This window comes from Nematostella vectensis, chromosome 11 (genome assembly GCF_932526225.1).
Source record: "Nematostella vectensis chromosome 11, jaNemVect1.1, whole genome shotgun sequence".
NCBI classification, from domain to species: Eukaryota; Metazoa; Cnidaria; class Anthozoa; order Actiniaria; family Edwardsiidae; genus Nematostella; species Nematostella vectensis.
In genome coordinates, this window is record NC_064044.1 from 9,013,868 (window position 1) to 9,039,735 (window position 25,868).

Sequence of the window (25,868 nt, forward strand, 5' to 3'; positions counted from 1 at the left end):
AAGAGCTTATGGTAAATAAATCTAGCCTCCTCCGCATCGCTTTGCCAGGAAAGCATCAGAAACGAAACACAGGCGCTCGGGATTCCAGGCATTTGTCGACCACAGGAAACCCGCGAGAGTCTTAGAGTTGCAGTCTCGGTTTCTAAGAGACTTCTGCGGAGGAGGCTAGATAAATTCTTACCCTGCCGCAAGTTTTGAACAAGTCCAACACCTGTAAACAAAAGATAACCTCGCATCAAAGGAGACGAGCGACACAGAAAGTTACACGCTGGTACCAGTCTCTCGCGTCCTAAAATGACAAACACAGGTATCCCGAATCTGAATAAAGGCCATTACAGAGTAGAGATGCCTGCGGAGGAGGCTAGACTCATGTCGGCTTTTCTAGGACCCAGCATGCTGTTCGCTTATCAACTCGACCCAATCCCTTTCATTAGCTGTCCACCCCCATCCTCAAAGCGAAGTCTTGAATTTTATTTGTTCATTCATAATTTACAATATTTGAGATTTTGATGAATAGTCTTTATAAACTCTAAAGCCAGCTAAAAAATTTCTCATCATGACAGCTAGTAGTCAAAAGACTTACTGCACCCTCCCCTTCACTTGTGTAGAATGATTCCCCCCACTCGCCCTGAATACATTTTGTTATGAAAACTGGCCAAGATAAATATGCCTGATTCTGAGATTCTAGGCGATTTTTTGGTCAAATTAATTTGACATTTGACTGAAATTAGCTAAAATATGATATTGATAACAAGACAAAATAAGGAAATGTGAGCGCGAGAAAAAAGTGTGTTTTTTCCTCCCGAAAACGACAGCACATTTTTATTTGTAAAATAATGGAAAAGGGTGAGTGAGTTTATAGTGCGAGCACCTCAGCATAATTAACGATTACCTGCACCTCTGAAACGTCAATTTTGATTTTTTTTATAGAATTGTCATAATAGAAACAAACCCAGCAAAGGACACAAAAAAACCCAATAGACTGCATAAGGCCCGATTCGTACGAGTAAGTACGCAGCTGCTTTGTCTCCTGTTATCTTCGTTCTACAAAGGAGTTCTTTGTCTCTAGTCTTCTCGTTCTTTGTGTCGAGGTGCAGATATTGTTCATTTGCCCAATTAAATTGCAGCTTGTAAGAGCTGCGTACTGACCCATTCGTACGTCGCGCCCCTGCCGTGCCGACTCTGATTGTTCGGGAGTAATGCCTCTCCTAGCATGTTCAATTTCTCTTCGTTTGATGCACTGTACATTTCTACAGAAATATAAAACAACTACCCTAGATATCTGGGATTACGTAATTAAATTTAAAATTATATTTACCTGAGGCTTTTTTGTAAATGCTTTGATGGTGTAAATTACTGCATTGAATTGTGCAGTGCTCGATATATGACCACCTTTCCAACTACAGTGGAACCTGGACTTTACGATATGTCTCGGGAGAAAGAAAACGTATCGTAAATCCGAAGTGTCCTTGCAAGGAAGTTCTCAAATGGGAATTTAGCGAGATGGGATAAAAAAAATCCCGAGAAACTTTCCAAGATATTATTATATCCTTAATTAAACATTTCATGTTGCGTTTTGTTGTAGCTGTTCAAAGGGGCAGTTTAAAGTTGTCAGTTTTTTATGCTGCGCAGGGCGTTCTATGTATATTGTGGGCCACGCCTCTGCTTCCATAAGATTTCGCGTAAGCCCTTCCGTTTCTTTTGCTACTTCCGGCTTTAGAAAGCAACAGCAGGGAGGATATTTGGAAAATTCTCCTCCTTTTTTCTACGGACCCCCTTCTCCAAGACACAGGTATCTTAGTTCAATCATCTTGTCCATGGTTATATACACTCGTATTTTTGGGCCCGGCGTCGTCCTTGTCAGATTTAAGATTTGAATTCCTCAGCCCCCGATGATCTTCTCCAACGCATCGCAGTTCGGCATGTGCATATTGTTGGCTTTATCAATCAGCGAGGGCTCGTGCCAGAAGTGTCCTCTTGTGTAAAGGTCTTGACCTGAGGATAAAGGGAAAAATTCGTTTTACACAGGGTGTCATAGTGAGAAATGACTGTTCTATGAAGTGCATTTTGCCTGGCTTGGTCTTGATTTGGAGTCCGTATTACACAGGGTGGCTTAGTATGAGTATGTCTGTTATGATGCTGTGAAAAATGCATGTTACCCGACATAATCAGTCTTAATTTGGAGTCCGTTTTACACAGGGTGGCTAAGCATGAAGATGGCTATTATGAAACTATTAAAAGTACATGTTGCCCGACTTAATCAGTCTTAATTTGGAGTCTGTATATAGCCTGCTAGGCGGCTCTCATTCGGAGTTATTCGGAAATGTTTTGTTTTCAATATTAGGGATTCTGTGAATCGCGCTCGCCCCAGCGCACGCCACATAATTTCAATATTCGAAAACAAAACATTTCCGAATAATCCCGAATGAGAGCCGGGTCGCAGCCAAGAGTCTGTATTACATAGAGTTATGGAACGAACTAAGGGTGGGAAAGGAGATTCACTTTAGATTTTTTATATATAAAAAAAAATAATAATAATAAATAAAGGCAGGTTTCACCAAACATGCGGCGAAATATCGGAGTTACTGATCTTCATAATTCTCTTTTCGACAATGTCAATAAAAATAAGACAGGAAGCCCCAACGATGATTACAACAAGACGAGAAAAAAGCTCATAAATCCGGTAAAACCCTCTTAGACTAGTAAAGAGACCACCGCCTGACAACAAGAACACATGATCAACTAAATAAAGAACCATGATCGCCATGATAAAACGGCATATGTATTTATATCAGTTTTTTCCATATGATTTTCTTTTATTGTATACTTCTTCTACAATTCCGCATTCATATTCTTCGCAATGATTCTCGACCTTCTACGAAAACATTAGCAAAGACAACAATTAGTTAAAACAAAAAACACGAATAAAAACCAGTTGAATGATGAAACAACGAATATCGCTATCAATAATTTCCCTTGAGCTTTGTTTGCACCCTGGAGTGTTGCATATTCCGCGCTTTACGAAATGGTAGATTGTATAGCGAAACAAAAAAATCAAAAAATCAAAACAAATTTCACGGCACAGTCGATGGTATAGAGTACTAGATAAAACCTTTTATCGTGGAACGGTTCATTATTGGTGGAATTATAATGGCACATTTCATAACCAAAATAAAGCGTTAATCACAAGACCCTGGAACTGTTCAATTATGCAGCGAATCAAGCAAATGTGAAAAATTTGCACAGACTGGAAAAAAAGGGGATAATTCTTGGAGAGAGTTTCACATAAGTTTCTAACAATAATACTAAAGCTAAGTGACCTTAATGTTTTCAGACATTGTTGATATTACTGTGGTGAGATTTAGAGGGGAGAGGATAGTGAATTTGCATAGGATAAATCCAGATATTTATAAGCAAGTCCTCCAGTAGAATTGCGGGATTTTAAGAGGGCAATACAAGGGTTGAATTTAGGGATATTTAACTCGGAAGTTGGATAGGGAGTGTGATGAGAAATAAAGGCACACCTAGCGAAAACAACAACGGAGCCAATCCAATTTTGCTTGTACGTCACGCAGCCGGAAAATACGTAGAGTCATAAGATATCTCGCCAAAACGCAGCCGGCAAACAGCGACGGCGTGAACTCGCCTCCGCAAATCCTCACAGATACACACAAGCCGTAAACACTGCTGGAAAACGCGGAGACATTTACCAAATTTTAAAGCGACCCAGAGCGAGTTTCGCCGCACAAGATGGTGGATGGATTCGTAGTCGTGCCGAACACAGATATCGACATTGAGCGGAATATTCGGATTGTAATCCTCGGGGATAGCACGGTTGGAAAGACATGTCTGCTGCTGCAGTTATGTTACAAGAGCAACACCATGTCCAGAAAGCACCTCGAATCCATCTCAAATAACTATGTCGCGAACATTATCGTGGATGGCAAAGTGTATAAGCTGGAACTTTGCGATGTGGACAATCTAGACACGAAGATTTCCAAGCCGTTCAGCGACACGGATGTGTTTTGTTTGTGTTTTTCTGTGGGAGACATGGACTCGTTCCGCCATGTTGAGAATAAGTGGTATGCAGAAGTGAAAAACTGCTCGCCGAATTCTCCCATCATTGTCGTCGGCACAAAGACGGATTTGAGGGAAAACGAGAATAAGAAGCGAGGAAAAAAGGATGACGACTCTCCGACAGCTATTGTGAGCGTGAAGGAGGGAAGAAAAATGGCAAAGAAACTCGGCGCTAAGCGGTATTTAGAGTGCTCTGCTCTTACACAGAAAGGATATGTGGAAGTTTTCACGGAAGCAGTGAAGGTCTGCGTTGCTCCAAAAAAGGGAAAGAAAAAATGCATTATTTCGTGATGAGGATAGCTGAAAGGGTGTAGTTACAGCTAAATCAGCGTTTGCTAAATTGTGGAATAAAGAAACATGCACAATTATAGCAACAACATCCAGAAAAAAAAATCGGTGTTGGAGGTCAAACGACAGTTTCGAAAGGTGCAGAGCATTTTACGAAAGGTCAAGGAAATATTGAACAATAATAAAGAATATCATAGGGTGAAAAAACAATGGAAAAATTGAGATTGTAGGATTAGGGTATAAAATGTTAGAGACAGAACGCGGTTATGAAATTGAGAACAGCGAAGATAATTTAGATTGCAAATGTAGGTTAAAAAAATGCAAAAATGGACTGAAAGGCGTATTTCGTATCGAATTACCGTAAAGCCAGACGCTTCTTATTTATTTAAGGACTAAAAAATGAACCGGGTATCGGTTCCTTAGAGAACACAAATAAAGTAATTGTCATTTAATATGCGACCTAAATGATTTTTTTCACAAATAATTTATTTTCTTATCCATAATTATTTTAGCCTGACAACCATTTTGTACGGCGAAAGAGTTTCGAGTGATTTTAGAAATGGATTTTGATGGTCCAAAAAGGATTATGTTCAAACTGTCAACACTCGCGAGTGATTAAATAGATTATATGGACTTAAAGAGCTATAAAAAATGTAAAATTATTCAGACGAAGCGACAAATGCGAGTAAAGTCGGTTAGTCTCTCAGCTTGGGGGCTACGAAATAAACTTTTCTCATAGAGACGCTATTCAAATCTCAACTGTTGTTATCCGCCCAGATCAACACAAAGTCGGAAGGTAATTGCCTGGGTCAGTATCAGGAAATTTCGGTTATCACAAAGTGTACTGTACACAGATGGAAAAAGGACAATGATTTACAAAAGCAAGACAAATATTATTTTGTAAATATATCAATGTTTGTCGTAGAGAGATGTACGAAAACAAAATAAAAGTCGCTGTAATTAATTGATAAGGGTAGTCGGTTAGCGATTTCACGGCGAGGTCGAGCTAATAACGCGTGGAATTACTTTCAGCAAATGCGCTTTAAAAAAATATATTTTCAGATAATCAAATATACTTCCTCGCGCTAGATTACCCGTCTGGGTCGCCAAATGAACTATCTTTCTAAAAGCGTGTCAGTAATTGCACTTAATATCCATTAGAAATTACTTAGCGCATAAAAAAGTCAACTCCCTAAAAAATTGAAAATACCATGTAAATACCAATATAGAAATGCGATTTGAATTATCGTACGAGAATATAAAAAATAACGATAGAATCTGGGATATTTTGGATGCATTTGCTCGCGTATATATTGTTTATCATTTAGTAAATTAACAGTACTGATAGTATATTAGCATTCAAGTAAGAAATCGTTCATGTTTTAGTTTACGCTCGGTTTGAGAGCGTAATCCCAGGATTCTCTGCGGTCGCTCTAAAAGTACTTGGTCGGGATTTTCAAAATCAAAAACAGAGCTTGACTGCTAGTCAGATTTCCATTAGGCTTATGAGGCAGAAATTGCTGAATTCTCTTTCAACATATATTGATGATTTGTTATATTCAACAAGACAAGCGCATATCTTCTTTTGTATCAATAACACCTTGAGGCAAATTGTTAGAGATACCATTCCTATGAAGAGTTTTGTCGAGAGAGCTCCCTCGATGTTTGTATATGCTTAGAAAATATCCCCCCCACCCCCTCCAAAAAACATACACACACAACATAAAAAAATAAATTGACCAGAAGGCTAAGATACAGTAAAACCCTCGTGATTTAAGAATCTTTAAGCAGAATAATGTAACTAAATACCCCTAAAACCACGAGAAGCCAAAAATCGCAAAGTTTTTATTTGAAGGGTCACTTATGAAAAATAAAACCACAATAAGGGGTTCTAAAATACAAATTTGTTAGACATGTTACTATTCCATTAAAGATAACATCACAGGCAGTATAACATACAAAAACATACCTTCTAGATGTTATGGTATAGGTACATCAAAATATAAGAACATATTTTGCCAGAAATAAAAAAAAAAAAGTTCTTATACACGGGTTGATAAAGTAAGGTTAGGTCTGGGAGATAAGTGGAATGCACATCAAGAATGATTGAATATTGCAGCTGTTCATGTACTGGCGTTCTCATAATATTTACCGCTCTAGGTTAAATATATTTAGAGATGAATTGAAGTACTGTGAAAATAACATATCAAACACTTTTTTTATATTGATTGATGGAAAACAAGGCGCCTTTGAATGACGTCACAGCAAAAGTTCAGCGGTTCCTAGAAAATTGTGAGCCCGCGTAACGAATGTACATCTATTTCCAAGGACATACATTTCAGGAATATCTCTGATATACGCGCCTTGTTTATGGGCCCGCCGTCAACTGTATATGAAGCCTTTACTTAAACATATCTCCGTGCCAAAACATATCAAACATATTCCCCAAGGATAGTGTCTTTCGTTTGCATTGCCTTATATGGTCAGTGATGCCCATATTTAGAAGAGCTAAAGTTTTCCCGCTCCCTGATCTCCAGAAAATATGGTGAAAAATGCTGATTCCTGTCAATTTGAGACTCGTGGCAAGAATTTGTCCAAAAAAACCTGACAGATTCGTCAAATTTTTATCTCACTAATCTTAAAAAGCCCTTAGACCCAGGCCTCACAGAGATTGACCGTGCGGGTTTGAAGGTCACCCAAATATTGATATGGAGTCGAATCTGACGGGTGTTATAGGCAAAATGTCTCCGTGTTTATGGAGATGCTTCGTCTGTGACGCGGTAAGGTACAGATACTGTCTGGCGAGAGACGACAGGCGACAGGTCAATATAAACAGAGAAGGACAGTTTGTCTTGAATGTCAGGGTCAAACGGCTCCCCTTTAAGGCACTTTTTTTATGATCCAAAGGAGGCAGGAAAAGATATGGATTAGACTAATTTCTTGTTTATCAGTAGCCAGAGAGGTACGTACTGTAAGGATACAATTACGCCTTTTTTCTATGGTTTAAGAAAAAATGCGAGTCACTCCCCAATAAGTAATTTAAAGACTTTGGATATCACTTGCGTGACACAGGACCTGATTTGCGTGACACTGGACCTGACTTGCGTGACACTAGACCTGACTCGCGTGACACTAGACCTGACTTGCGTGACACTGGGCCTGACTTGCGTGACCTTGGAACTGACTTGCGTGACCTTGGACCTGACCTGCGTATCAATGGACATGACTTGCGTGACAATGGACCTGACCTGCGTATCAATGGACCTGACTTGCGTGACACTGGACCTGACTTGCGTCACACTGCTGTATTGGTTTTATTTTGAATATTGGAACATTTCAGTTTTGAAATATCCGTAACCACAGCTTCTTTAGATGTATATTAGCAATAGAATGGACCTACTTTCAAGGTAGAGATAATTTTTAACAGGCTAAATTTTGAGCCGGAAACGTACGCCAGAGATACCTTCTATAAAAGGAATAATAGTTGGCGTTTAGCAAAAACGCAATGCTAAGTGGGAAACAGTAAAACAACCTACATTGAGATACCGCATTTTAGAAAAAGTTTGGGCTCCAATTGGTTTAGGTATAAGCACTGCGGTCATTCATAGTAACTCCAATCAAAGTAAAACCAAAAAAACCACCTCGCCACCTAAAAATAGAGTATTGAACAAAGGAAGCGAAGAAGTTTTGCGGACTCGTCTTTGGCTTGTGACTTTAGATGATTTTAAATGGTAAAAAGCAAATGTTCTAACAATAAAACGAAAAAAAATACTGTCGACTATAGATTTTTTCCCAGTCAGCAAAATGCAAACGTCGCATTAGTACATTAGAACAGTAAATAAACTGAGCAGCCCATACCGGTACTGGACAGCTGAACGTTGACACAAATAGGAAGTCACTGACAACATCGGAAACAGCCATCGGGGATCGTGCAATACAGGAATGCCAGCAAGTTAAACCACAACCTCACGATTTACACACAGAAGTTCCTGTTGCACTGATTTACAGACTCCAACATCGAGAAAGCTAATTTTCCACAGAAAAAGGTAATTTTAGATCTGTTTTTTTTAATACGAAAAGCTCAATACTGGATTTCAAGAGCTAAAAATACAATGCCATTATTGACATAAAAATGGAAATCTTCATGCACTGATTTTTACAGATTGCAGTACCGACAAAAAGCCGATTTTCGTTTTTTCGTTGGTTTGGGCGAAAACAAGATCTTACTTTACCAGTAACGATGCTGAAATATTGTATGGGCGGCTAGATAGAAACAACTGCTTACTCATTTTTTGTCCATTCGTTGCCAAATACTATATATATCATGCATCTATGGAAAATGAAGCCTATAATTTTACAGCATTCCTTAAAAATATTAAGTTACTTTAAAGACTTTGAAAATAGCCATCTCAAGAACACTATAGAAACTACACTTGCATAAGTCTTTAACTACATATACTATATTTTCTTTATTGTTTGTATATGTTAAAATTTGTAAAAGGTCTGCCTGCCCGCTTGTGTGTATTGTTGTTGTAGTGTCCACTCCATGTATCATTGATGGAACAAAATAATGATAATAATAACAATAACAATAATAATAACAATAATAATAATAATAATAATAATAATAATAATAATAATAATAATAATAATAATAATAATAATAATAATAATAATAATAATAATAATAATAATAATAACAATAATTAAAAGCCGATTTTATACTGAAGAAAGAAGCGTAAAATCTTCATATCATCTTGGTTCAATACTGGTATATACATACTGTAATAGTTCTAAAATTAATATGGACACAGAAAAAGGCAAAATTTCCACGAATTGTTTGTTTTTAAGACTGCAATATTGGGAAAGTCAAATTTCAAAACAGAAAAGGGCAACGTTTGTTTCCATTTTGCCCTCTTGGTTTGTACAATATTCAAATACAAACAACTCAAACTACTAATGCGATGAAAGAAAATGATGAAATTTTGATACTGGGTTATCCAAACTTCATTCTAAAGGGGTATGGATAATTTATCTTTATTGTTCTTTCTGATAATACTTTACTCCGACATTCCAAGAACTACAGTAACACCAATAACAGGTAGGCAACTAAATTTTCTGACTTGGGTGCAGAGCAAGCTAATTCTATCCCCTTGTCATTATCAAGTCAATATGCTCCTAGTTTCTCACTTTAATAGATTGCAATGAATAGAGAAAACTTGAAACCCTATTATTATTTTTGGGTGCATCATATTTTTTTTATTGCAACAGAACCTAAAAGAAGTACTGTAGGTATCTTTTAAAACCAGGGCTGCTTGAGACTTAAATAGAAATCTAAAATAGAAAGCTACAACAACATAAAAAGAAGTAGATTATGTGAAGTAGATGTGTATATGTGCATGTAATGCGTAAATGTAGGTGTTCATAGAAGAGTGCTTGATGCACAGATGCAGAGCGGGATATATGTATCTTCATGTGTAGTAAAAAAAACATGCAAAGTACTGTTTCATCCCTACAAGCCTGTTTCGTGGTCGCCCACTTATCAGGGGATTTGTGTATAATGTGCAGATGTGTATATACTGTATGTGTATAGATGTGTATATACTGTATGTGTATAGATGTGTATATACTGTATGTGTATAGATGTGTATATACTGTATGTGTATAGATGTGTATATACTGTATGTGTATAGATGTGTATATACTGTATGTGTATAGATGTGTATATACTGTATGTGTATAGATGTGTATATACTGTATGTGTATAGATGTGTATATACTGTATGTGTATAGATGTGTATATACTGTATGTGTATAGATGTGTATATACTGTATGTGTATAGATGTGTATATCTGTATGTGTATAGATGTGTATATACTGTATGTGTATAGATGTGTATATACTGTATGTGTATAGATGTGTATATACTGTATGTGTATAGATGTGTATATCTGTATGTGTATAGATGTGTATATACTGTATGTGTATAGATGTGTAAATCTGTATGTGTATAGATGTGTATATCTGTATGTGTATGGATGTGTATATACTGTATGTGTATAGATGTGTATATACTGTATGTGTATAGATGTGTATATACTGTATGTGTATGGATGTGTATATACTGTATGTGTATGGATGTGTATATACTGTATGTGTATGGATGTGTATATACTGTATGTGTATGGATGTGTATATACTGTATGTGTATAGATGTGTATATACTGTATGTGTATAGATGTGTATATATGTATGTGTATAGATGTGTATATACTGTATGTGTATAGATGTGTATATACTGTATGTGTATAGATGTGTATATACTGTATGTGTATAGATGTGTATATCTGTATGTGTATAGATGTGTATATACTGTATGTGTATAGATGTGTATATCTGTATGTGTATAGATGTGTATATCTGTATGTGTATGGATGTGTATATACTGTATGTGTATAGATGTGTATATACTGTATGTGTATAGATGTGTATATACTGTATGTGTATGGATGTGTATATACTGTATGTGTATGGATGTGTATATACTGTATGTGTATGGATGTGTATATACTGTAAGTGTATAGATGTGTATATACTGTATGTGTATAGATGTGTATATACTGTATGTGTATAGATGTGTATATACTGTATGTGTATAGATGTGTATATACTGTATGTGTATAGATGTGTATATACTGTATGTGTATAGATGTGTATATACTGTATGTGTATAGATGTGTATATACTGTATGTGTATAGATGTGTATATACTGTATGCGTATAGATGTGTATATACTGTATGTGTATAGATGTGTATATACTGTATGTGTATAGATGTGTATATCTGTATGTGTATAGATGTGTATATCTGTATGTGTATAGATGTGTATATACTGTATGTGTATAGATGTGTATATACTGTATGTGTATAGATGTGTATATACTGTATGTGTATAGATGTGTATATACTGTATGTGTATAGATGTGTATATACTGTATGTGTATGGATGTGTATATACTGTATGTGTATGGATGTGTATATACTGTATGTGTATGGATGTGTATATACTGTAAGTGTATAGATGTGTATATACTGTATGTGTATAGATGTGTATATACTGTATGTGTATAGATGTGTATATACTGTATGTGTATAGATGTGTATATACTGTATGTGTATAGATGTGTATATACTGTATGTGTATAGATGTGTATATACTGTATGTGTATAGATGTGTATATACTGTATGTGTATAGATGTGTATATACTGTATGCGTATAGATGTGTATATACTGTATGTGTATAGATGTGTATATCTGTATGTGTATAGATGTGTATATACTGTATGTGTATAGATGTGTAAATCTGTATGTGTATAGATGTGTATATCTGTATGTGTATAGATGTGTATATACTGTATGTGTATAGATGTGTATATACTGTATGTGTATAGATGTGTATATACTGTATGTGTATAGATGTGTATATACTGTATGTGTATAGATGTGTATATACTGTATGTGTATAGATGTGTATATACTGTATGTGTATAGATGTGTATATCTGTATGTGTATAGATGTGTATATCTGTATGTGTATAGATGTGTATATACTGTATGTGTATAGATGTGTATATACTGTATGCGTATAGATGTGTATATACTGTATGCGTATAGATGTGTATATACTGTATGCGTATAGATGTGTATATACTGTATGTGTATAGATGTGTATATCTGTATACATGTACTTATCATTGTCAAACACCAACACACTTTAATAGGATTATGTGTATATGTGTAATATGTGAATAAATATTTTTTATGTGTATATTATGTGTATGTATGTAAAGACATGTACTTACGGTATTGTCGTTCTCTGTAGCATTGTGTCTGCAATCTGTTCACATAATCTCGCTCTATTTTTTTCTCTAATTTCTTAAGACTTTGCGGATCTGCATAACTTTCTTGAAAACCCTCCTACATCAGAATACAAGTGATCAAAGATTACAATTGTGGGTAGTAAGGAAAGTAGGCCTTCCCTTGCAGTTGTTTATAAGACAACTTCCTTTAGACTTGATACAGTAGTTATGGTACTCAAGGTCACAAATTGTACACGAGGGATACAGAGACTCCCCAGACAGGATTTTTAGGATGGATTAAAGCATTTTGGAACAAAAATTCTGTTTTCCACCCCCCTCCCTCCCCCCAAAACGTGCAACTCACCAAGACAAAATGAGAAACAAGGCTTAATGTGGCTAGTACAGAATACATACCTGGACCCAGTAGGTAATTTGATAGTTATAAGTATTTCTTTGTATATGATATGCCCTGAAATAAAAACAAAACAAAATATGGGGTGGGGTATTGGAGATGACTCAATACGAAATACATATAGTACTAAATACTATGAAAATCTAATTTAAATAATCAATCAGAAAGTGGGAAACGTACACATACATTCACTCTTGTTATGTGTCTTTTTTACTCAAATGGACGTTTCAAAGAGGGGTCATTGCTTTAAGTTTTTTTTAAAGCTGGGAACACTTGGCTTGAAATATGGAACAGATAGTTGAGAAAGCTGAAAGGGTTGATCGTTCCTATCCTGATAGCCGGGATTTGGGCATCAGGTGGAGCAAAGTATATTTTCCTACAGTAGTTTGCAGAAGAACAAGTTTTGAAATCAGTAGTATCAAACCCCTGACTCCTCCTGACTATGGGCCTGATTCTTTTTCCGCCGCAACTGTAACCTCCCTTAAAGGAGCTCCGTTAACAGCCATTTTGCCATCCTACAGTAGCTATTTAAATACCATTTGCGAGAAAGCATCATGAATGTACTGAGTAAGGACATTAACACAAGAAGAATTGGAAGAAACTGTAGAATTGCAGAAAGCACCTAGTCTTATAATATTTTCCATTGAATTTGTTAAATGAAGCAAAACTTTATTTACCAATGGTCATTACACGATTTCTTTTCATAATTTGTCTTTTAATTTTTCTTATATTGGTTAAAAATAATAACAAAGGTTGGCTGGCGAGGGCTCTTTAAGGGGATTCTGTCTGAAACCCTGTTGTACTTACGACGTTCTATGTAGGGAATATGGTGGATCTTGTAACATGAATGTACTGAGTAAGGACATTAACACAAGAAGAAGAATTGGAAGAAACTGTAGAATTGAGTAGAATTGTTGCTGAAAGAAAACATAAGAGATTAGAAATTTCAATATAAAATTGCGTAAAAAGAAAGCATGAAGTATTTTTGCAGTTTAAATAATGAATAAAATTGTGTGGCATTACTGTTTGGCACTATTTTCAAAATGGTTGAAAATAAATAAAACAAATTTAGGAAGCTATTGAGAGTGCAGATACATGTTTGAGTCAAAGGCATAAAAGGTGCCAGCATTTGCCATACAGCACCAATGTCAAACATATGCACACTGTTTACAAAATTTTATGTGCAAAATTCGCGAACAGCTATGTAGGCTGTTTGCCAACAGATCCAAACTACCTACAAACTACTGGATTAATGGCTAACTAATACTGTATTCATTTTGGTTCGCTTAATTTGTTACAAGCCTTTCTCAACAACTCTGCTTAGGGAAATTAGTGCTGATTACTTGTAATAAATACTGGAAGGGAGGATTACTTGGCTGACCACAGAGCACAGCCTCGATGAATTGTTTTTTGGCCAGTCTCTTTCACTATCAACTGCTTTGGTTAAGATTACAATACAAGGATGATTTTTGTGAATAGCTTACATTGGCTTCTTGTCCCTCATCATGCTGGTGGAAATGGTTATGGCGAGTACCACGGTGTCTTCTATTTACAAAAACTCGACCTAAAGAAGAGGACTCTAAGCCTAATTGCATAATGACACCTAGACTGGTTAATTATTGCCACATGCAGGATTGTTTTGAGTTGAAGGCGATCCAGTTAAGGTTGGTTCTCACTTGGACCTAAGCGCAATTGCAACGCACATAATTTTCTGATTCTCACTAAGAGAACGCAACTGCTTGATTTTCTTGCGCTTGCACTTGAGTTTGACCGATTTTCACTTGTGTTGCGCTTACGCTTGCGTCCTAGTGAGAACTAACCTTTAGAGGTGTTGTTTTACAGTATATTTACATGTAAAAAAATCAGATGCAGTTTCAAATTAAATACTACTGTACAATACTTGTAAAACAAATGATACAAAATATTCAAAGTCACAAATTTGCTATCCACTAATAATATACAGTAAGGGCCTCAAAGAGCCTGGTAACTGGATTGTATGGCATCTAAACTGTAGAATCATTAGGTGTTCGGAGGCTGGATGTAATTTCTCTAGGTTCTGACAGCCAAAGTAACACCCTGTTTCACATGCACACCCAGTGAATCCCTCAAGTAGGAGCAAGTGAGATCAAGGCCATTTATTTATAGCAACTTACCTCCACCAGGCCCACCAAAGAACATGTTGAAAATTTCTTCAGGAGTAATATCAGCTGAAGATAGAACACATCCATCCATCAATAAAAAACAGAGATAGATTCTTAGCAGTATTTTCCTGCTTTGCTCAGCAATTAACCTATAGTCCTTTTACAGGTAAAAGTTACACAAATTTTTACACAAAGAATAAAAAAATGAATAGAGAAACTTTGATATGTGGACACTTTAGTACCAGAAAGCTGAACCACAGCCACATGATAAAGATTCTACCGTTTTACCTACAGTATATGTATGTACTGTACCAATGTGAAAGATATGACTCTGACTTTAGGGGTGCTAAATATCTTAATTTTGAGGTTGATGAGGGTCTTGAACTTTATAATCTGTTCAGCTAAACAACCCAATAAATTCCATAGCAATTGCCATTACCAACTGTTACAATTGAACAAACTATTTCATTACAATTTCACAAAACTTGTGTAAACATTTGCCATCAAGTTGCCAGATTATTTGGCAAGTTACAGTAACAATTGAAGTTGTCAAATTTCCTTGCTAGTTTTCAACAGAGTTCACAAACGATGCAGCCAATGTTTTGTGAAATCAGCTGTAGTCTTTACCTTCAATAAGTATGTTCTCGGGTCCACATGTCTTGATTATTGTACATACCTTCAAATCCCCTAGAGTAGTCATAGTGATTGTGGTACAGCTGAGGTTGTGGGTTTTCGTCTCCGTATTTGTCATATCGTTGTCTCTTCTGCGCATCTGTTAGTACAGCAAAAGCATTTCCTATGGCTGAAAAGAAACACCAACAATAAAAATATACAGACTTTTACTGTGAGAATCTGTTAGGAAAATAGGAAATAATTTATTAAAATAATAATCTATTACACTATTACAGACCACCTACATGAGTTTAATCTAATATAGTTCTTATGATGCTGTAGTTTTTCTACTGAGTTAAATACCATTCATCAGGATACAGTAGTAGCAAACAGACTTGAGTAAAGGCTGACATTCTATTTTGGGTAACAGGAAAAATTTTTCTCTCTACAGACAAAAAAGGGGCAAACAAAACACAGATTTATGCTACCCTTGTGAAATAAAGTGATTGTATAGTAATCAGATAAAAAAATCTGCATTAATAGCTTAGCGTAGTATGTACCGTACCTTTGAAAGCCTCAGTAGCACCAGGCGCTCTGTTTTTGTCGGGGTGGAACTGTAGTGCCAGTTTTTTGTATTTCTTTTTGATGTCTTCTTCTGGGGCATCTCTGCTTATTCCAAGGATCTCATAGTAATCTTTACAATTCTGAATTCTGTAAAAAAAAAAAAAAAATGATGAAACATTGTAAACAGCAAGTCTATAATGGGAGAACTGTCTCATAAGCACTTCAGTCCTAGGTAAGGGGATGATAAAGAACCTATGGATGTGCTACCTTTAAGAGTAGGGAACTGTAGCTGGTATTGTGTTCTACAGTATGTAGCTTTCTCTCCCCAGAAGGTGAAGAGGATGTTTTTTCTTTATTTTTCTCTAATGGTCTATACCTTATGGATATTGGGAAGGGCCTTCAAAGATTGGTAACACAAGCTTGTTTCTCAAGAGGAACAGGTTTCAGAGGTCTTACCCTGGATCTTATGTATACATTGCCAACTAAGAATCAATTGCATTAACAGATATGTATAAGAATGTTAATCCTGAGGAGCTGTCTCCTAAAACAATAGTGAACTGGTATATACTGTACATGTCTCTGAACACTGGGACTATTCTAGGTATACATGTCTCTGAACACGAGGTACAGTACGGACTGAATGTATTTTAACATTTACCAACGTGGATTTGGCGTGGATTCTGTACTGTATTTTCTAGGATAAGGTCTGGGTTTGAATTTAATGCTGTAAGTGGGTTGAACATGTTTCTCCTGTGCTTTCAGTCTTTTTGGATGAGACACCAAACCTAGGTCCAGTCTCCTAACCACGTCACTCACAATGTTAAGAGGATGTTATAGAACCATTTGGAACTCTAGTCCATTGGTACTATCTTCAGTGACAAGGATGGCCATAGAGCTGAGCCCTAGCCTCCAACTTACTTGTTGACAGCACTTATGACATAGTTTGCCTAGCCCATTAGTACTATCTTTGGTGATAAGGAAGACCACAGAACTGAGCCCCAGCTATCTACTTTCTGGCAGCAATTTGTTGGGCTAGTTCATTGGTACTATTAACAGTGTTAAAGCCACATTGTCACCAGTTTACTTCCAGAGCTCAGACGGAAACCTCAACCATTAAAAGACAAAAAGAATCTATTAGAATCCAAGACATTTAACAGGCCATCTGCTCTAAATTATCAATCACATCCTCAAAGAAACTTCCAATAGACACACTGCTTTCAATATTTTAAAATATTTCTTGCCTTTTCTGTTTAAAATCATCAGGGATTGTTTCATAATCGACCGGAAGTAAACTGGTGACAATACGGCTTTAAGGAAGACCATACTGAGCTTCAGCCACTGTATCTACTTACTTTTTAACAGCACTTAGTTGCTCTGGAGTGTAGTCCTTCTCCTTAGGTTCTTTGGGTGCCTCTTCTTTATCCTTGCCTGTGCTGTGTGTCCGTGACCTGTGCCTTACTCCATCAGGCAGGTCTCCATTCCTTGCACCCCCAGATGCACCATTTTTTGATAAGGAATCTAGTAAATCTTGAGGTGAAAGATAATAAAGTTTAAGAATGGCGTAAAAGACCAATGGCTTATTGTTAATTCAAACTCTAACTTTAACATATTTTGAGTTCCCTAGATACTTTTTTAGGCATATTTGTGTTGCTCTCAGATGAGAGGGTGGGTTTATCAATAAAGTTACTATAGTATGAGCTGAGGGTAAGGGTACACACATCTATGTAAGCAGGCACCAAAATATAAATTCAGTCCAGTCAGCTGGTAATGTCATTTCCATAGGGTATGGAGATTTTATATTGCCAGAATGTCATTGGCATACAATGAATTCATAGATAGTAAGATGCAAGCAATTGGACCAAAGCTTGTCTTTTTGTAGTGATACCAAAACACAACCTCAGCACAATTCACAGTAAAGATTTACAGTATCCACCAAATGGGAAATATCAATATTATGTAATAATCTATCAAAAAAGAAGAGTTGTACTTTGTAGTAATGAGTAATTTAAATTTGGTGAGATAAAAGTTATAATTACTTCTATAAAAGTTATAACTACTACTGTATCTTCAGTATAAAAAAGGACAGAATATCATATCCATAACATAACCATAAATTACTTATAAGATTTGAGGCATTCTAAGACATTGGTCTTCACTCATATCATTTCGTCCTAATTTCAAATGTCATAAAGAAAATAGATTACTTGATTTATATATAGATTATTCGATCGATCGTTAATTACAACTATCAGAATTAGAATACTATTTTTCTAAAGCAATGACCGTAGATGTTACAACAAACGGTGTGTTGTAGAAATTGCACCGTAAAATTATAGTCGTGATCTGTCGTGAATCCAAAGTTTAATATTCACACTCTCTAACAAAACCAATCTAGTAGGATCAGTCAAGATGTCAATGTAAATACTTGTTATAGTAAGACAGTTTCCGAGACAGAATCTTAGACTTAGATCGACACCAGGTTTAAACATGACGAACTCTTACGTCCAGAAGTCAGACTTCGATGGCGGAGAAAACCGCACGTAATGGGAAATTCGCACAAACCTTGAACGTGCTTGGTAGGGAAAAGTCTCTCTGACTTCTTAAGAAACTTTATCGCCTTATCCGTCTGTCCTTCTCGGAGGTATTTCTCTGCTAAGTGCCGGCACTTCAGCGCTTCATCTTTATTGCCCTCCATTTTATTTTTACCTCCGCTTGACTCATCACTGCGCATGTGCGATATAGGAACACCACAGGTGGACCGTGACGTGTTCTCTTGCCTATGGTTTTCCCGTGTTTTTTTCACTCTCATCATTCAATTTATTAACTGAAGTTATTTATCTCGCTTTTTTCTCTTATTATCATTAATCTGGTCTATATTAATCACGTACTTTTTTCTAACCCCAGTTTGTGCGTGTCGCTTTTCGGCAACGCCGCCATCAGCTCGTAACCAGAGTAAATGTCACCCGACCAGTATGCTATTTGTGAAAGCTTCGCCAGAAGACATGTAGGGGAGGGGCCTAGGGGAGCTCGTTCCTCACCCTACCCGTAGTAAGAAATAATCGGCGTAGAGCCGTGAGTCTGTAGTGGTATCCCTGTGTTTTGTTGTCCCTGGGGCCGGGTTTATGGATTCTTGTCATTTTTAAGGTTGCCATACCGCAGGTGCTTTGTCAACATTATGACTTGTAATCAGAAGAGAAAAAAAGTGACTGTGACCATCTTTGGTCAATGGAGAAAGTATCTGAGAAGAAACGAAGAGTCCTCGGTACCAGTCCCTTAAAACGACAACGTTTTCTTCATATGCTTTTATATAAACTGTTTGGTGTCATTATCAATAAACTGTGTTTGTATTGGTTCTGACTCTACTAGTAATTTACTCATAATCCACGGGTAGCGAGTGCTCATAGCAGCTTTGTGTATTGGATTAGTGGTGGCTGAAAAACAATCATGTTGAGTGTTTTGAGCATAAAAGGGATGGTAATAGCATGTGAGCCACTTTGAGGGCAAGCACACTTACTTATAACGTAGAAACGCAAGACGGACGATATTTAAAACACCAAATTACAGAAACGGCGGTAAGAGAAAGACATAAACGTTACTTTAAAGAAAATGTCTTCAAAACGGAGATTTAAGACTTTTTTCGAGTGCGCCGGATTACTTTTTTATCAGGCTTATACCTCTGAAAAAGATTAAAAAAATGCATCGTCTTTCGTAAAAGACGTAATTTCGTAAAATGATTGCTTACAACGAACACTTTCACTCGGAAAAGTCCGTTTTAATTGTTCTATTGCGTATAAGATTTCGCTTGCGTAAGTTGCGAAAAGACCTGTACGCTCGAAGGAGAAGTTCATTAGGGTACGGCCCGCATTTTTTACTGCCTTGCGTCCTTTATAAGGAAAATAGGCTTTTGTCATAACTTTTTAGTGCCAAAGTAATCAATAACTCCTAAAATGAAACTCACAGATTACGCGCATTTCTTTTCAGCTCACACAACACAAAAATCCCATTTCTTTAAATGACTATTTGAATTTAGTATTGGATATAATCACTGTCTCTGAAAAACTTGCTTTTCTAATTGTTTTTACTTTGCATATAGATAGAATATAGGTACAATTAACCATCGCCAGGAGACCCGGAAACATGTTATGAGATCCTATCGAGGAAGATTAACGAATGGAATAATATTATATCAAATGAATGGTGTGAATTCAGAAAAGGTCTCTGCAGCGAACGAAGCTGTTCTTATCAAGATTGCTGAGTCAACGAGACCACTTCATTTGTTATTGTGATCTTTGTTGGTTTAATAGAGACAACTACAGGTTATATTTACTTTACTCATAATTTCAAACAATTAGCTCCCATAGGTTTCGAGCTCAACATTAGCCAAAAAATTTTGTGTTGGATAAGAAAGATTTGAAAAAGAAAATTGAAAGCAAATAAATATACTCGAGACTAAGTAAGTAATGAATGAAACCAGAATATCAAATATTCAGTTTTTTTTTCAAAGAGATATTAGAAGCGTAAGCTTTTCAACGATTGCAACGAAGGTTTCATAACCAATAGTTAACTAAGATATAGGATTAAAAACAAATTATCGAATTAGGAACAGAGAAATTACAATGTACGGCGCCCCTTACTTTTGTCAGATGACCCAATAATGCGCGTTAGAAATTTCAATAGCTTTTAACAGTTGGAACATAATTGTGTTAGTATTCCAAGGCAAACAACAACTGAATACGCTAATGCCAACAACAGCTTCGAAATATGTCAAAGTCATAACTCAGTTCTTTCATTGGCTTACTGTACAAACAAGCAACAGCGCAATTGCAAACACCGTTCTTTCTTTTGCTTACTACACACAAAAAGCACCAAGTCTTATATTACCTTCTTTGAAAAGGGCGAATTTCCGACGGCTTAGCACAAAAGCGATTGTAGGCATATATATCATAGCATCTTATGTTCTTGGAAATTAGATTCATGGCAAAATTGCTAGACCTTTTTTTCCCTTCCTCCAGCAGGTGCAATAACATGGCAGTGGTTCTGTTCGCTCTCTTTCGACTTCTTGAATTCCTGATGCTGGTTATCTTCACCAAGGGGACTTGCAGTAACTCTGGTATGTCGAGAAAAATGTCATTTTAGAACACTTATAAATTTAAGTTTATTTCATTTTCTCTTTAGTTCCATGTAAAGTTATTTTCTTAATCGTACGCTCCCGTTCATAAGTTGTGTCGAAATCAAAGAAACAAAGTACTTTCTACTCTCGGTATAAATACAACCTATTCACGCCATTGTTTTTTTTTTTTTACTATTTTTTAAAGATGCATGTTTTATACAGTTTTTATCCTTGTTTAAGCTAACTCAATACTTTTATTAATGCACGAACCGTCTGATATATGTATGCAAAATAGCATAATGTATATGCTCTCATGTTAAAGGCAATGGCAAAAATAAAAATACTGATTCGATTAACACACGAATTTTTTTTATTTTTATTAACATACAAATTTTCCCTCCAATTTTTAGACCAATGCATATTTGGCAATTCTTGACATAAAATCAATAGTGGTACTTTTGGTTTAGACAAATACATATAATTAAGGTTGCCCTATGCAGCAGAAACTTGAAATAGACACAGATTTACATAGCTTGCTGAACAGCTGTCCCAAACGCGAACAAAAATAGGTGTTAAATTCATTTTTATGGGACAAACAATTGCTTGGTATTTGCAAGACGATCGTAACGCTATCCAGCGACTCAAAATGTACAAAATTATAGTTAAAGAAACACTCGTCAGCTGCCGTTTTTGTCTTCCTAACGAAATACTAAGTGTGAGAGCCATTTCTTTTGGTGTTTGGGGAAGTGGGGAGGTTCATCGGGGAAATTCTTAAATGTTTCTACCTCAAGCTGTTTTCCATTGAATACAGTAAAAACCCGCGTTTGAGAACCTTGATTTTTTCAAGTCTAGCCAAACAGGTTCCTATATTTGGGGTACTTACCAAGAATTAAGGCAAAAGGTTCTTATTAGGTTCTTATTTTTTTCCTAGTTTTGTTAATCAATAGTAGAATTCATCATTACAGAAGTGCGTCTAAATACATAGCCACTTTGCTAAAGAAATACCTACTGTATGTAAATGTCAGTAAATCTTTTATGAAAGGGCATAGTTTTTTTTATATTATTTGATATTATTTGTTAATACGAACAAGATATTCAATCTTTTCTTGACGAGTTAAAAATCTTTTCTCGACGAGTTAAAAAGAAAGATTAAAAGTAGTTTGTAAAGTTATATAACGATAATAATAATAATAGACAAGGGGTTTAGTAATAAATTAAGAACATGCAGGGCTTTCAAAACCGAATATCAAATCGAATCGTATATTACTAAAATCCTCGAAAAATCCTTGCGGCCAGAATTGTTTCAGTTGTGAAGGAAAGAAAATAAAAATAATCATGACTCACAATATAAATATACATAAGGCTTTCATGATTTTTTAAATGATTATCATAAACAGAACCGTAGCAGGTCATGTAAGATTAGGGGGCACTATACAGAAACATTAAGAAAATATTTGGGGGTGGGGGGGTGGGGGGGGGCACAGCCACACCCCTTCTGGTCATTTCCTTAGAATTTTTTTATAATAGTGGGGGGGGGGGGGGGGACATGCCCCCAGTGCCCCACCCCCTGCTACGGCCCTGATAAATGATGAATCACGGGAAGAGGGGAGGTACCCCTTTAAACAACTACAAACAGGATCGTCGTGTCGCTGGTTTCCCTTCCTTATTGAACGTCTAGATCCACTTCCGGTCCTCACTTCTTTACTGTGCTATCTAGGGAGCCAGCAGGCGCTACACGTGAACATCACGTGCGAGAAGTACCTAGACGTGTATGTAGACGGCGAGACAATGGTCACTGGCGTCCAGGGCGTGCACAGCATTTTGATTGACAGTTCTTCCCACGTGATGGCTGTCAAATGTAAAGGTAAGCAGCGCAATGGTCGTGACGTCATTTCCGGGTAATTCCGCTAGACGCTATATTGAACATTTCCATGAATACCTTGCGAACTTGGTTGAGCTAGGCTGGCCCCTGATCTTGAATCGTGACGTGTAAGGTATCAGAGCATACTGACCTACTATGGATTTAAAGAATGTCGATCGGACACTCGTTTTTGATTGTTTGCATCTAAAATAAAACGGTCTATTCGCCAAGAAAATAACCATCTAACAGTGAAGTCTGAGTGTCTCTGTTACTCACTTCAATTAGGCGATGGAAATGGATGCTTTGTGTGATTCGGTATTGAGTGGTAATTTAAAATTTAAAAGGTAGAACGCTCTTTGTCATCTAACGAAGCAAAAGCAATATCGGTAATAAACATGATGATAAATATGATTTGAGGCGAGGAAACGCCGACTTCCAGTCAAAACCTTCCACGTAGTCGATCTCAGGCCCGTACCCAGGGGGAGGGGGTTCAAGGGGTGCGAACGCACCCCCCTTCCCCCTACACCACGACCGAAGGTCCACTTTCGGTTATAAATAGACGTGCTATTTGTAGACAAAACGATAAAGCATAAGCTTGGTATGTAGCAAAATCCGACAATAAACTTCCTGTAGAGATACTGCAAAGGCATAAAAAAATCCCTTTTTGTCCATCTTGGAAATGGAGCCTAGTCCCTAACGTTTTACAATATCACAGGTCTCCCGCGCGCTCGCCCCAGGCTCTTTTTGACCATTTAGAAAAACGATAGCCATTGATTTATATGTTTTGCACTCCAGGGGCTGAGGGAGGATGGAGAGGTATGATTGTAGGTGATGGCGTCCTGACTGACGAATCCTGGCGATGCACGAAGCACAAGGAGGCCGGGTGGCATATGACCACGTTCGATGATAGAGATTGGCCGAGCGCCGTGTCTTATGCTATTAACATCGACTCTGTTTTCCCTTGGGGTGTTAAAGAGGGTGTCTCTAGTGAGGCTCAGTTTATTTGGACATCTGATAATCGTAACGATAAAGAGATCTACTGCAGACGGACGTTATACTCGCCGTGCATTGAAAGTAAGTGCTTGTGCTTTTGAAGTGTTATATAAAATGTATACAATATATACAATGTATATAAAATACATTTATATACATACGTATATAAAATACACCTGTAAGCATGACGCGGGACCGATGTGTTTTTGGAGTCGAAAACTGTAGCTTGGACCTTTTTTCATCCTCGGGGACCCAGGACGTCGCGGAGATCGGGCACACAGGTAGTGCGCGAGAAAAAAGAGCACTAAAAGCCTGTTTCTTTCTCGCGCCGCGCTTCCTGTGTGCCCGATCTCCGCGACGCCCTGGGTCCCCGAGGATGACCTTTTTGGGGTTATTCATATTTTTTGCGGAACGCAGAAACGCACTTCTATTCAACTCATGATTAATTAATGTACAGTCTCCGTTGTTTTTGTGAGCTTTGTACTTGGAAAGGTCAGGTACTTTTAGATTTAGAATTAAGGATCGTGATTTTGTGTGGGGTCTTTTTGTGATATAAAATGCGAGGCACTGTCGGACACTAGCTTTAGAAACCCCTCCCCCAACCCTCCTATCTAAGCCGCAGACACAAGCTAAACGAAGCACCTTTTTAACTACTACCGCCCTTATTGTCTCCTTTTCGACCCTAGGTAATATAATGATACGTGTTTTTAAAGAATTTGTGTATAAAAAGCCCCATTTGCCAAAATCTCGCGGCAAATGGATCTCGGCGGAGTAAAGAGGTACTCAAAGTGATTTTTCACAGCCTCTATCCAACTGCACTGCAAAAGAAGCTTGAGATCTCTTCCCAAAATGAGAAAAATGATAAGCAACGTATTTTCTAAAATTTTAGGGTGGTTTTCATTAACCCGTGAAACAAAGTGTGATATTCAAAGGGTAATAGTAAAACACAAAAGAGAATCAGATCACAATAAAGTGTAGTACGCTAAAGTGTAGTTCACGAGTTAATGGAAATCACTCTAAGGTGCGTATTTTCTTGCAGGAAGGTACATGTTCTTCACATCATCAGATGGGTTCAAGGACAAATCTTTGAGTAACGCCATACTAGGCATTGTTTCCGTCACAAGCGCCACGGAATGCGGGCTCAAATGTGGTCAGATGGACTCATGCGTTTCGTTCAACATAGAGTACAAGACAAGCTCTAAATTGTGCGAGCTGAATGGCGCGAGAGCTGTGACGTCATCCATTGACCTGGTGTCAAGGCCTGGCTACCAGTATTACGAAATCACGAAAGCGGGTTATTAACAAATCCGCTGTACACCCGAAACGCTACATCAAAAATACTCTTTGCCTCATTGAGCATCAAATGAGAATGTCGTTGCTTGTATAGCTACAAGAAATGCATCGACAAACGCTGTTCTTGCGTTGGGATTGATGGCGTGGGTCGCGCATGCGTTATGGTGTATAGCCGCTGTAATATACCTTTCAAAGGCACCGAATTTTGTTTCAATTTTTTCTAGGATTTCTAAAATGGCTTTTATCTATTGGAAACTCTAGAAATTTGTGACATCGCCTATAGGACCTTGGGAACGAGGCTGAAAGGTGACGCAGTTGTCGTCTGACTTTAATATATTGAGTTCGGAAAAGGAATATTGGTCAAAACCAACGTCCAATGGCCCCTCCGACGGGAGAGGGATTGAAAAAGTAGCTGCTTGCAGCAAAAACAGCAGAGATTCACAAAAAAAAGGCTTAGCGTAGAGGAGATAGCTCAATTATTATGTAATGCATATAATACGTAAAAAATCTTTTTATTTAAAACTTCTCCAAATCACTGAGTACCATACCTGTCAACCTCCGAAAATCTGATGGCTTGAGAATTTTTTGTGGGGAGGGTTGGGGTATATTTATTTTTTGGGGGATGGGTGGGTTTAACCTTGCAGGCGTTTGCCT

General features: G+C 37.1%; 3 protein-coding genes across 5 annotated transcripts; 2 read left to right on the forward strand and 1 right to left on the reverse strand.

Annotated features, from left to right (window-relative positions):
• Positions 1 to 450: 450 nt before the first annotated feature.
• Positions 451 to 18,691, reverse strand: LOC5508633 (dnaJ homolog subfamily B member 14). The gene is made up of 10 exons (XM_032377421.2): positions 18,520 to 18,691; positions 17,310 to 17,484; positions 15,959 to 16,104; positions 15,458 to 15,583; positions 14,794 to 14,847; positions 14,125 to 14,204; positions 13,448 to 13,557; positions 12,643 to 12,697; positions 12,232 to 12,346; positions 451 to 1,995 (listed from the first exon to the last, which is right to left on the reverse strand). Exons 1-10 carry the CDS (start codon positions 18,686 to 18,688, stop codon positions 1,883 to 1,885), a joined length of 1,143 nt encoding a protein of 380 aa, XP_032233312.2. The 5' UTR covers positions 18,689 to 18,691; the 3' UTR covers positions 451 to 1,882.
• On the forward strand, positions 3,452 to 5,329 carry LOC5508645 (ras-related C3 botulinum toxin substrate 1). Its single transcript, XM_032377423.2, has one exon. The coding sequence runs from the start codon at positions 3,751 to 3,753 to the stop codon at positions 4,366 to 4,368; it is 618 nt and encodes a 205-aa protein (XP_032233314.1). The 5' UTR covers positions 3,452 to 3,750; the 3' UTR covers positions 4,369 to 5,329.
• A 700-nt stretch (positions 18,692 to 19,391) lies between the features above and the next one.
• Positions 19,392 to 25,736, forward strand: LOC5508631. Of its 3 annotated transcripts, none has more exons than XM_032377400.2 (5): positions 19,392 to 19,529; positions 20,970 to 21,067; positions 22,785 to 22,931; positions 23,724 to 24,002; positions 24,961 to 25,736. In XM_032377400.2, the coding sequence occupies exons 2-5, from the start codon at positions 20,983 to 20,985 to the stop codon at positions 25,221 to 25,223; spliced, it is 774 nt and encodes a 257-aa protein (XP_032233291.2). In that variant the 5' UTR covers positions 19,392 to 19,529; positions 20,970 to 20,982; the 3' UTR covers positions 25,224 to 25,736. The 3 variants fall into 3 exon arrangements, with proteins under 3 accessions (XP_032233291.2, XP_032233290.2, XP_032233289.2); XM_032377399.2 differs by lacking the exon at positions 19,392 to 19,529 and adding an exon at positions 20,679 to 20,885; XM_032377398.2 differs by lacking the exon at positions 19,392 to 19,529 and having other exon boundaries at positions 20,679 to 21,067.
• The last annotated feature ends 132 nt before the right edge of the window (positions 25,737 to 25,868 follow it).